Consider the following 12,784-nt stretch of genomic DNA (forward strand, 5'->3'; position numbering starts at 1 on the left):
TTAAAAATCAACATCTCTATCTCCGATGCAAAACAAGAAAAGTTAAATTATTTTCCTAAGATTTCTGTAGGTCAACTTTTCATTTTCTGTCATTTTTTTTTTTCAGATGGCAACATCCAAGCTCAACAAGTTAGGGCAATAGCGACATATCAATTATAAATAGTTTAGCCAAAGAACTAAATAAGTTTATGACGGACAACAAACTGCGATTCTTTAAGGTATTCTTTTAAAAGTGATTTATTCGAAAAAATCAACACTAAAAGTAAAAAAAATGTAAAAGTAAAACAGACAAACACAAAATTGCTTACAACCCATTTCGAAGTACTAAAATAATTCCGCAAAAAATTTTTTTTTTTAGCATAAATAGTTTGTCTGATTGTCAGTATATACTCATGACACTAACACAGATAAGCACACTCTCAGATAAACACACGAAGAGACAGGAATGTGTTTAAAAAGAAAGAAAAGGAGAAAAGAAGAAAACCAAATGACATACTTCTACCTGATTTACTTGTTTTGGCTGATTTTGGCCGCAAAAGTAACCGTTTTAACAATGATCCCTGTCGGAAATCTGCCTTTTTCCTGGAAGATTTCGGCACTGTGCAGAATCCGAGATTACTTTTTATTGAGGTTGGCGCTTGTTGAAGTGTAGGCGCTAGAAAAAAAGAAGCATTATACAAAAAAAAATCTCTGAGCAAAATAAAACAAAAATAAATAAAAAATAAGAGAAGATATGAGACAGTATTTTGACTCTTTTGACTCAAACAGACGACATACAGAAAAATATCGAGATACACATATTTAAATCAAGATCCATTTAATTATATCAACACATATTAAGAGGGGGGCTGTAACTTTCCCAAATAAGGTTTCAGACCATGATGATATCAATGGTTTAATGTTTCATTTTCATGCGACACCAATTTCGAGGAGTTTCAGGCTCTTTTTTGAAAGTCTTATACATCTGTTTTCTAAACAAATCTTACTATTAAGATTAATGGAAATAATAGTTACCATTCGTGAATAAGTAACAAAGAAAACATTTTTTTTTTACTGAGCATGATAAATGGGTATTGACACATGATATTTACATGATGATGGGTATTTACCTGATATTGCAGAAAGGCAACGTTCCAGAAGGAGACATGCAAGAAAAAAAGAGGCATGTTTAGATTTCTAATTTTATGCTCTTTTTATGGCCAAAGTTGCATTTGTGAAAATTTACCACAGTACTGATGTGTCCATATGTATCGTTAGGACACATAGGCAATCGAACTAAAAAAAAACACTAATAAAATAGAATTTTTAATTTAAAAATGCAGAATATTGACATTAATAAGATCATCATGTTTCTTTCTATTATTATTTACATTTTAATTCATTTAAAATTGTATTTTTGATCCCAATATTATACACAACATCCAGAACTACCACTCATGATCAATTGGATATCTGGATAACTGGACGATTCTGTCAATCACATATCAAGGACATTTGTTCATTCTATCCACCAAGCTTCATCCCGATTCCTCCACTCCAAGTGTTTTTCCAAGATTTCCCCCTCCAACTCCCCCGAATGTCACAGGATCTGGTCGGAATTTGAAATTAGATTTTTAAAGCACAAGATCCTTCTAAATATCAAATTTCATTAAGATCTGGTTACCCTTTCGTAAGTTACAAATACCTCAATTTTCAAAATTACCCCCCCCCCCCAATTCCACCAAAGAGAGCAGATCCGGTCCAGTTATGTCAGTCATTTATCTTAGACAGGTTTCTATTCTTCACATCCAGTTTCATCCTGATCTCACCACTTTAAGTATTTTCTAAGATTTCCGGTCCCCCCAACTGCCCCCCCCCCCAATTACGCTTGATCCGGTTGAGATTTAAAATAAGATATCTGAGTTACAAGGTCCTTCTAAATATGAAGTTTCATGAAGATCCGATCACTCTTTCGTAAGTTAAATATACGTCATTTTTTCTTATTTTTCAGAATTACCCCCCCCCCCCCCTCGATTGAGCGGATCCGTTCCAATTATGTAAATCACGTAAGCAAGACTTCTGCTTATTTTTCCAACCAAGTTTCATCCCAATCCCTCCAATCTAAGCGTTTTCCATCATTTTAGGTTTCCCCACCCCAAACTTCCCCCAATGTCACCAGATCCGGTCAGGATTTAAATTAAAGAGCTTTGAGACACAATATCCTTCTAAATATCAAATTTCATGGAGATCCAATCACCCGTTCGTAAGTTAAAAATACCTCATTTTTTTCGAATTTTTCAGAATTAAACCCCCCCCCCCCAACTACCCCAAAGAGAGCGGATCCGTTCTGGTTATGCCAATCATGTATCTAGGACTTGTGTTTATTTTTCCCACCATGTTTCATCCCGATCCCTCCACTCTAAGTGTTTTCCAAGTTTTAGGTTTCCCCCCTCCCAACTCCCCGCCCCCGTCACCAGATCCGGTCGGGATTTAAAATAAGAGCTCTAAGACACGATATCCTTCTAAACATCAAATTTCATTGAGATCCGATCACCGTTCGTAAGTTGAAAATACCTCATTTTTTCTAATTTTAAGAATTAATTTTAAGAATTTTTAAGAATCGTCCTAGCTTACCTGGAAGAGCCTTAAGTAGCAAAACCGGGACCGACAGACAGACCGACAGAATTGGCGATTGCTATATGTCACTTGGTTAATACCAAGTGCCATAACAAGTAAATTCGATAAGGACTATTGACAATACCCTAATGCCAATTTCCATCAAAACGAACCTGAGCTGAATTGGAGTTTAGCAACAAAATATTTTCAAACAGTTCGTGGTAACGAAATTGTCGTAAGGAGCGACCCAGCTCAATAGTAACCAAAACTCTAAAAAATTGAATTTTGATATCAATAGCTACATCAAAAGAATCGGATTTTAATGCTGATTTTAAATATTTAAGTTTCATCAAGTTTAGTCTTACCCATCAAAAGTTACGAGCCTGAGAAAATTTGCCTTATTTAGGAAAATAGGGGGAAACACCCACTAAAAGTCGTAGGATCTTAACGAAAATGACACCATCAGATTCAGCGTATCAGAGAACCCTACTGTAGAAGTTTCAAGCTCCTATCTACAAAAATGTGGAATTTTGTATTTTTTGCCAGAAAAATTCAATGAAAAGGGCGCAGGATTTTCTAGCATTACTATAAGAAAACAATAAAAAATAAACATGAAAACTTTTTTTCAAATGAAAGGAAGGAGTAGCATTGAAACTTAAAACGAACAGAGATTATTACGCATATGAGGGGTTCTAAAAATACTTTAGCATAAAGAGCGAGGTATTTAGGAGGAGATATATACCTCGCTCTTTATGCTAAAGTATTTTTAGTAATTTCAACTATTTATTCTACGGCCTTTCTGATTCAGGGGTCATTCTTAAAGAATTGGGACAAAACTTACGATTTAGTGTAAAGTGAGGTATTAACGAGGGTACCAACCCCCTCGTATACATAATAAAAATATAAGATTATGAAAGTTTGTTACGTAAGTTAATTCTTAAGTTACGTATATTTTTTACTAATAAAAACATTCGTTAAAAATTAAAAGTTCTAGTTGCCTTTTTAAGTAACCGAAAAATTGGAGGGCAACTAGGCCTCCTTCTCCACCCCTTATTTCTCAAAATCGTCTGATCAAAACTAAGAGAAAGCCATTTAGCCAAAATAAGAGTTAATATACAAGTTTCATTTTAATAATTTATGTGCGGAGAGCCAAAACCAAACATGCATTAATTCAAAAACGTTCAGAAATTAAATAAAAAAAAACTAATTCTTTTAGCTGAAAGTAAGGAGCGACATTAAAACTTAAAACGAACAGAAATTACTCCGTATATGAAATGGGTTGTCCCCTCCGCAATCCCTCGCTCTTTACGCTAAAGTTTGACTCTTTGCCACAATTCTACTTTTTAAAACAATTAAAAGCTTTAGCGTAAAGAGCGAGGGATTGCGGAGGGGACAACCCATTTCATATACGGAGTAATTTCTGTTCGTTTTAAGTTTTAATGTCGCTCCTTACTTTCAGCTATAAAAATTAGTTTTTTTTTTATTTAATCTTAAATAAGTTCGGAGACCAAGCAGGCAAAGCAAGACAATGCAAGGCAACAGGACAACAAAAGAAAGACAATTAGAATTCAAAGCACTGACCTTTCTTTATTATAGCTTTCTTAGGCAAAATTGGTTGAACGGAAACAATTTTCAAATCCGCTTAGTTGCTAAGAAAAAAAAAAAAAAAAAAAAAAAATCAGAAGCACGAAGTCTTTTCCTGAAAAAGCCTCATTGAAATCATGGCTCAAATAAGATTTTTTTTGCAAAATTATTATTTTCTTTTTTGCTGTGGATAGCTTCGTTTTTTTTTCCGTGTCCCTATTCTCCCATATTGTCAAATAGAGACGGGTCAGAAACTTGCATATCTGTACGATATTTTTACATATTATTTCTCCTTATTTGAGTTCCAGCAATTTCAATTTAAGAAACTCATTTATCGACAGCATGAGAAAATATAAGAAAACGTGGTAGTTTGCAGCCAGTTGAAAAGCAGAATAAATTTCAAAAGCAAAGGCAATTTTCACATTCAGCCGTGTCTTCAATAAAGTTTTTCAGGCAAAGCTGGTGTACTTTTTTAATTTTTCAGGGCAACTACAATGAAAAGGCCTTAACTAATTATGGTGTTTGAAATGGAAAAAGGAAAAATTATTAACTTGTATAAAGCTAATAGATTGGTATTATGTGAATTTTTTTAGGTAATTGGGGGACCACTGTTAGTTGATGGGTTGAAAATTGAAATTTGGATTGAATCAAATTTTGAATGAGGGTATATTTGTTTCACGTCTACTGGACTGCCCTTCTAAAGAGCCTTTTGTCAGGCACTTGACAAGATCAGAAGAGTATTATATTGTAATGTATACTGTAAATACTTAGTTCAGTAAAAAAAAAAAAAAAAAAAAAGCAAGCAAGCAAGTTCTATGGACCTATCAAGATAGAGCGGTAGTAGGCCTTAAAAATTTTTGTCAAAGATTGAGCAAAGCACTAGGTATCAGTCAAGGGCCCTGTTGCTATATCAAGCATTGTTAACATTAAAGAGCTACAAAAAGAAAGTGGCACAAAACTTGAATTGGCTCTCACTACGTTTGTTACTAAAGAGAACCCGTCCATCAGCAATATGGACACCCCACCAGAGATATTGAAACAACATGCACGATTCGTAAGGTGTTCAACTTATGGCGTGCTGACACCTTCCCTCCCCCCCACGGCGAAATAAAGTTTAACATTCTATTTTTCACTGATTTTATTTTCTTTGGCCAAATTGAATGGAAATTTGGCCAAAAATGGCCAAATAGAATGGAACTACAATTAGTGTTACAAGGATTGTAGACAGGCAGATACACAGAAGAAATTTCTCAGCCGAAAGCACAGAACAATTTTAAAGAATTAACTTATTTATCTTGTGGATTGAAAGTATAAAACTTTATAGAAGAACGTCTCTTAAAGCACAAGAATATTTTAGAAGGGTTTCACTGTTTGCTTCACACTTATCCACAGAATAGTGAAGAAAGTAAAGAGATGAAAGAGCCATTTTTGAAGTTGATCGAAATTTATGAAGAAGATTTGGAAAACAACACCTTAAACGTTTGATGGTGGAAAGAAAAATTTATCTAACGGAACAAGGCACACCATGTTAATGCAACTGATTTTCTAAATATTTGTGGCAAAGCAATCTCTCCGAACATCCATATCTTACTTAATATTTTAATCACTATACCTGTATCGACCAACACAACAGAGCACTCCTTTTAAACTTCGAAGAATGAAGACACACCTAAGAAATGTGACGTCTTAAAGTAGGCTAAATGGCTTTGCCAATCTCAATGTCCACAGGAGAATTCTAGTTGACACAGACAGTGTATATATCCATACTGACGAAGACTCAATTTTGTTTTGTAAGACAGCTAATATAAGATTGTGTCAGAATGAAACGTAAAATCGTATTTAATCTGCTGGGTTTTATCAATCATTCTTATAGTCCCTACTCGAAACTTGCATCCAAGGAGCTAAAATAAACTTTAAGTAATGCCTTAAATTACCGGTTTTTCTGAGGATTTTTGAAGTTTTTTGTTGATTAGCCCGCACTAGACATCAGCACCCTTACTTACGGCAACTTACGTTCATTCTAAGCTTGCTTTCATTCACTCTTTTCATTTTTCTTTATTTTAAGTTTCCTTCTCTTATGGATTTCTGCTTGATTTATCAAAATTATTTTGCTCAAACTAAGAGTTTATGCAAAATCTTTTGGATTTTACTTTTTGGTTCTCGTTTGGTTTGAACTTTTTGCTTTTTATGCAAAACGTCCTGCTTTCAATAATATAATTCAAAAGAGGCCATTAACCATTTTTATTTAAAGGGCAGGTAATATTCTTGTCAACAGAAAAAAAATCGGCTTATTTAATTTAAAATGCATTATGGTGCAAATATTAAATATTAGTGGAGAACACTTTCTTTTTGATTTTTTCAACTTTTATCATGACCACATTTATGGACAAGCAGGGCTTTACCGTATGCAAGGTGCAATACATTAAAACAGATTGGACTAATTGACAGTGTTTTCAGATCGACGCTGTTTTGAGGTAAAGAATTCTCTATACTTTTTTACTGATACTGACAAATGTCCTTAGAAATGGAGACACAACCTAGGTTTCCCGGTACCCACAGGTATATCTTGTGGAGACATAAAAGTTATCTATTGCCAAGAGGGTCAGTTTCCAAAAGTCAAAGACAGAGAGAACACACAAAAAAATCAGTTAGTCAGTCAAAGATCAGCCATCCATCTCAATTATACTTCTCTGCAAATTCTACACAAAGCTTGTTCCCGAAAATGAATGCCCGTGTTCTGCAGAGCTCATAGAAATCTGTTTATACTCCTCCAAAGGATTAATAATACGGCTTCTAGAGATATAACAGGGTGTCAATGGATATTCTTCTGAGTACCCACCATTCTTACTAGCTATATACTAGTATCACCGTTACGGTAGGTAAAGAAACACCTCACAAGGGATAGTCAATTCCTATGTTTAGACAGCCTGATTGCATTAAAGTCATTACTAAAAAAATACTACTGTTGCCAACAATCTATGAAAAAAGGTTGAGCCTTATATCTCGAATCGGCAAAAAAATTGTTTTAAAGGGTATTTTCAATTACAACAGCAGAAAGAACTTGTTTCCCTAAGAGTAAGCTTATGAAAAATGATGTTGCACTTATGCTACAAATAATTAACGCTTAATGCTATAACCTCTTTTGTTCTAGAGTTACTTTCGATTTACAATTAACTCAAAATCTATTATAACCAAATTTTCATGAGTTTTAGAGACCAAAAGCGTTAAGTACAGGTCTCCCCCACAGTCAAAAGTATAACGTCTTTTCAACAATCAACGGTTTAAAAGGCGTTTTATATATTTTTTTGCTAATCTTCAACATTTTGTAAAATGTCATAAAATATATGCCATATTTCCATGACCTTACTGCATAGTTCTTTTGAAGGACGATAAAAATTCTTCTTTAATAATTTTATTAGGTTCTTAAAAGTTTCCTCTAGGCTTCTCATACAAGCCTAGATACTCATGAAAACGCCCAAAGGTTTTTTGGGGTTAGGATGCTCATCCATAGACCAGAAGCTATCGTCAACGCAAAAGTACTGTATACACTGTTATTTGATTTAAAAATTCAATGCATGAAAACGATGCATTTTCGCGAAAGAAAAGACACAATTTTAGAGATCAGATCGGGCACAAGTCGAATCCTCTAAGTTAACAATCTTAAACCAAACAGACTAAATTGAATGAAGAAATCCAGCACAAAAAGAAACGGAAAAGGCCATTAATATGAGTTGTGCGACCCTCATTTAACTCCCCAAAACAATTAGTAACATTGCTTCTTCAATGAATACGCAATATATTTTCAATTGGAATTATTCTTTACCCGATGGTCAATATATTTGAAAGAATGAATTATTTTAGTCATTTTATGATTATTATTACTTCGCCATTAGTAAGCATATAGATACAGTAAACCCTGGCATTGGGGTTTTTGGACAAGCAAGATCCTCTTTCCTACTTTTATCAGGTTCACTCTAAATATAAAAAAGTCCTAGCTACATTTTTTAAATTTAGCATTAATCCGCAAATATAAAATGGCGGGCCCAAAATAGGTCTGTCGAAACTGTTTTTGAAACATAACCACAATATCACTTTTCCTTCATGGCATCCCCTTCTTAAAAGGGGATGCTTAAAGTTGAAAGTATACAATAGTTGTTCATGTATAGTAAGTGCTCTTCATAAATTATTTTGATAAACATAGTTATGTATTTATTTTAATTTTCTCTATCTTGAACTCCGTCCTTATGAACTATCCCTAGCTCTAAGAACAACAAGCAGTTTGCAAGAATACAAAGAAACAATATTTTATTGATTAAATTTATATTAAAATATAAAATAAAAAAATGTTGTTGTATGTTAAGTCAGGAAGAGGTTCTTTGGCAGGAGCAAAGGCCACATAATTGTACAGCTTCAATGAGCAGTAAATTCGTTAGGTGAAGGATGAGCAAAAAGTTGAAGCAAAATTGATTAAAAAATTTTTGAGGGTTCTATTTTTTTTTAGTAAAATATAAAAAGGGGAGCAAAAAAAATATACGCGAATTTTACTGAGATTCTATTTAATTTGAGGTTTAGAACCCTTGTTTTTTTATTTAAACTTTAAAATTATAAGAAACCAGTTCTGCTGCACTGTCTTTTTATGTAAAAATAAGCGTCTATACACAAAAAGACGAATGCAACAGAAAACAGGCTTATACAGGGAGTTCCGAAATTTACTGCCCAGCTACTTCATTATCTAGAAAAGAAAAGAAAAGTCAATCATTTGCAGACAATAGACAATATGTTTTTCCGAACTAAAAAATTTATAAAAGGATAAATTTTGAAGACTGGCTAAATACATTACAAGAGCGAAAACCACAAGATGGTTGCGATGTATGGTCAAGACCTTTTTTCTTCACATGTAATTATGCTGGCTATTAACAAATCCTTTTAAACTTTCCTGGAACATTTTGTGATATAAGAAAAGCACAGATACAAATGTGTTCCTTAAAACTGAATTAGTCAATACAAGATAAAATGCTAAATGTGAAAATGAGCACTACCTAAGGAGGGGCGGGGGTAGCATGGATTAGTTTTTGGCGGAAAAGAAATTTTCCGGGCAAAAACTTTCATGGGTAGATAAGGTGTGATTTAAAAAAATTACATTTTCTAAGAGCCCCACGGAGATAAAACCATCGAAAAAGTGATGAACTAATATATTATACAACATATATATATATATATATATATATATATATATATATATATATATATCATGAAAAGAGAAATCACCAATGCAACAGCACAAACACACACCAAAAAAAAAAAAAGAAAGAAAAAAAAGAGAGAGAGACGGAAAGAGAAAAGGAAGACTGTTTTCCTAAATTAGTGATTAATATAGACCAGCACTTGAATGAGGCCTTAACCCTACTCATCCATACAATCACATAGGTCAAACAGCATAGCCATACACAATCAACCATAAAGAATAATCCATGGACAGGCAGTCATGTCGTCAATAAGTATAAGTCGTCATTTACCAAACAATAGAAAAAAAAATAGAAAAAAGACAAATAATTCAGAGGCAACAACCCAACACAAGGGCTCATCAGGAGAATACACTGGCCTATATAGGGTCTCGCCACTTTAAATTCTCTACCCAGCACAGTGTTGTGGCTACCACAGAAGATCCTTGGCATCCCCGTGTCAGATATCACCCCCAAGATACATGCCTATGAAAGAAAAAAAAAACAGCAAATGTAAAACAACCAAGTAACACCAAAACACGCTTATCCTGTTAATATATCCCTCTTTTTAGCAACAATAGGTAAACTAAATATAATAAATTTTACCAAATCACAAATATTAACACATTGCAAAAAACCTGAATGAACTAAACAATTATAGAATTCATCTTTACCATGTGGCTAATTTTAAAAAAAAATCCGCTCAATTAGAAACACAATTCAAAAAAAAAAAAATTAATAAAAAATATATATATATATATATATATATATATATATATATATATATATATATATGTACATATATATATATTTATATATACAATGGGCGGACTTAATGTTTTTATTACATACATGAGGGGATTCGCCCCCCCCCGTCAGTACCACGCTCTTTACACTAAAGCTTAAATTTTGTCCCAATTCATTAAGAATGACCCCAGAATCACAAAAGCCGCAGAATAAATAGTTGAAATTGCTTAAAATACTTTAGCGGAAAGAGTGAGGTATTAGGAGGAGGTGAGCCCCTCATATGCGTAATAATTTCTGTTTTAAGTTTTAAAGCGGCTCCTTACTTCCAGTTGAAAAAACTTTTCATATTTATTTTTTCATTGTTTTTTTTTAATAATGTTAGAAAATCCTGCGTTCCCTTCATGGAAATTTTTTCCCCCGTGAAAAATTCCTCGATGAAAAGTTCCCCCAACATATCCCCCTCTTCTCTCCCCCAACCAAAAATCCCCCTGAAAACGTCTGTACACTTCCCAATAACCATTGCTATGTGTAAGCACCGGTCAAAGTTTGTAACTTGTAGCCCTTCCCACGGGGACTCTAGGGAAGTAAGTCGTCCCCAAAGACATAGTTATAAGGTTTTTCGACTACGCTGAATAAAATGGCTATCTCAGAATTTTGATTCGTTGAGTTTGGGAAAATAATTAGCGTGGGAGGGGGCCTAGGTGTCCTCCAATTTTTTTGGTCACTTGAAAAGGGCACTAGAACTTAACATTTTTTTTTTTGAAACAGAGGAAAATAATGTATTGATGAAATAAAAAAGGCAGTAAATACCTCTGATTGGCGGCAGGATTTGAAAATCCGAAAGAATTTTTTTTTGAAACAAAGGAAAATAATTTATTGATGAAATAATTTTTATGAACTAAATAAAGGCTATGCATGAGTTACAAATACAAAAAAAAAAATACAATTAGGATTAGAACTCCTCCCCGTCTTTGATGAAAACTCCAGATCTACAAACTCAGGTCCACAGATAATGTAGTAAATTAGTTGCCAGTTGTTTAGTTTTCTTTGCTCTTCCTATTTCTGGGTGACACATTCATGTTTTTTATTAATCTAGGTATCTTAGTTTTCAGTTTTTGGGGTTCTTTTTCATTTATTTTTTTTTTACCCGGCTTATAATCTTAAAAACGATGTTCTATTTTCAAAAGATTTTTGGTGTGATTTAAGCCTTGAGTTGGATTTAGTCATATTTCTGTTGGTTGTTGGGTTTGCTGACCAATGTTGTCTCTTTTTTTTTCAAAAAGACCTTGCCACAATACCTCTTGAGAACAGAGACGAAGTAGGTATATGCCTCCTTGCCAGAAAAAAGTAGTCAAGTAACAGGAGAAACGTAACAGGGAACTAATTGAAGCTGTAAAGTTAGATTCATAAACATTTGTTTAGCTAACTGTGCATGGATGATGGAATAGACGACAAGTGAGGAAGCAAGTCAATAAATCCACTTTAGGGCAACGCGAAGCCTTTTTTTTTTAACCAAGACAAAAATACAGCCATTTTATCGTTATTAAATATTTGAAATAATTGAAATACTGGCTAAAACAATTTTTGTAGTTGTATACATGATTTTAAATAACTTGCGAGACTTTGATAGTATAATGTGTGGTTTTATACTACATATATAATTTTTATTATTTCCACCGACATTTTTACAATCTCGGGCAAGATGGTTTATAATATCAGACAGGATGTTTAAGCTACCACATATCTTTTTGGCAATACTTGGTGGATCTTAATAATCTTGATTATAATAGACATGATTTCATATTACTACCCAAAATCTGGGCAATAGCAGACATGATTTTGATGATACCATTTTAGATTCTAACAATATCAATAAGTTTTGACAATGTCAGAAAATATTTTGTTAATGTCAAGTAAGATTTTGATAATATCATGCATGATTAAATCAATAACTTCATTTTGGTAACAACAATTTAGGTTTTTATAATTTAATAGATGAAACTCGTTTTATTAGGTGAGAGTTGGATAACGTAGTCAAAGATCTTTCATAATTTTTGACACAATTTTGATAAAACCACACAAGAGTTTGGTAATGCCTGATAATGTTTTGATAGTAACACAAATGATTTTACTAAAAATATTCTAGATTTTGATAATTATTTGCAAAATATAGGTAATGTTCTCAGAGCAAAACTGGAATGGGAATCGTGGAATTGGGGGTAGAAGTGGTGGAATCGGAAAGGCAGAACCAGAACGGGTGGAATTTGGACTAGGAATCGAACTGATTGACCTTGAAGACGAATTTTTGGAATTTGAATTGTCATATCTGGGAGAAGGTGGCGGATCCAGAACTGACAGATCCAGAATTGGTGGAATCACGACTTGTAATGGATTTAGGGTCCCTCCCGGGTTTTGTAAGTAACTAACATATAAGAAATCTGCATCTGTTAGAAAACAACCCCTATTACTTAACAAACACCCGAATCTTGAAGAAAATTAATAGCACCTGCATCTGAAAATTAATAGCACGTCTTCGTCATCTCAAATCACTAAAGGAAGAAAGAAGTAGTGGCTAAGTGAAAGGAGCGTCGGTTTGAAGCTATTGAGGGGATATTAGCTCAAATTGTGCACCCCCC

The 12,784-nt window shown here is 33.6% G+C and overlaps 1 protein-coding gene across 1 annotated transcript in view; it reads right to left on the reverse strand.

Moving 5' to 3' along the window:
* Positions 1-314: 314 nt before the first annotated feature.
* Positions 315-12,784, reverse strand: part of LOC136025937 (uncharacterized) — a 31,285-nt gene continuing 18,815 nt past the window's right edge. The window contains exon 3 of the mRNA XM_065702032.1: positions 315-655. Coding sequence (XP_065558104.1) covers positions 420-655 — 236 coding nt within the window. The 3' untranslated portion in view covers positions 315-419. The remainder of the gene's footprint in view (positions 656-12,784) is intronic.

Source organism: Artemia franciscana, chromosome 4 (assembly GCF_032884065.1).
Source record: "Artemia franciscana chromosome 4, ASM3288406v1, whole genome shotgun sequence".
Classification (NCBI taxonomy): domain Eukaryota; kingdom Metazoa; phylum Arthropoda; class Branchiopoda; order Anostraca; family Artemiidae; genus Artemia; species Artemia franciscana.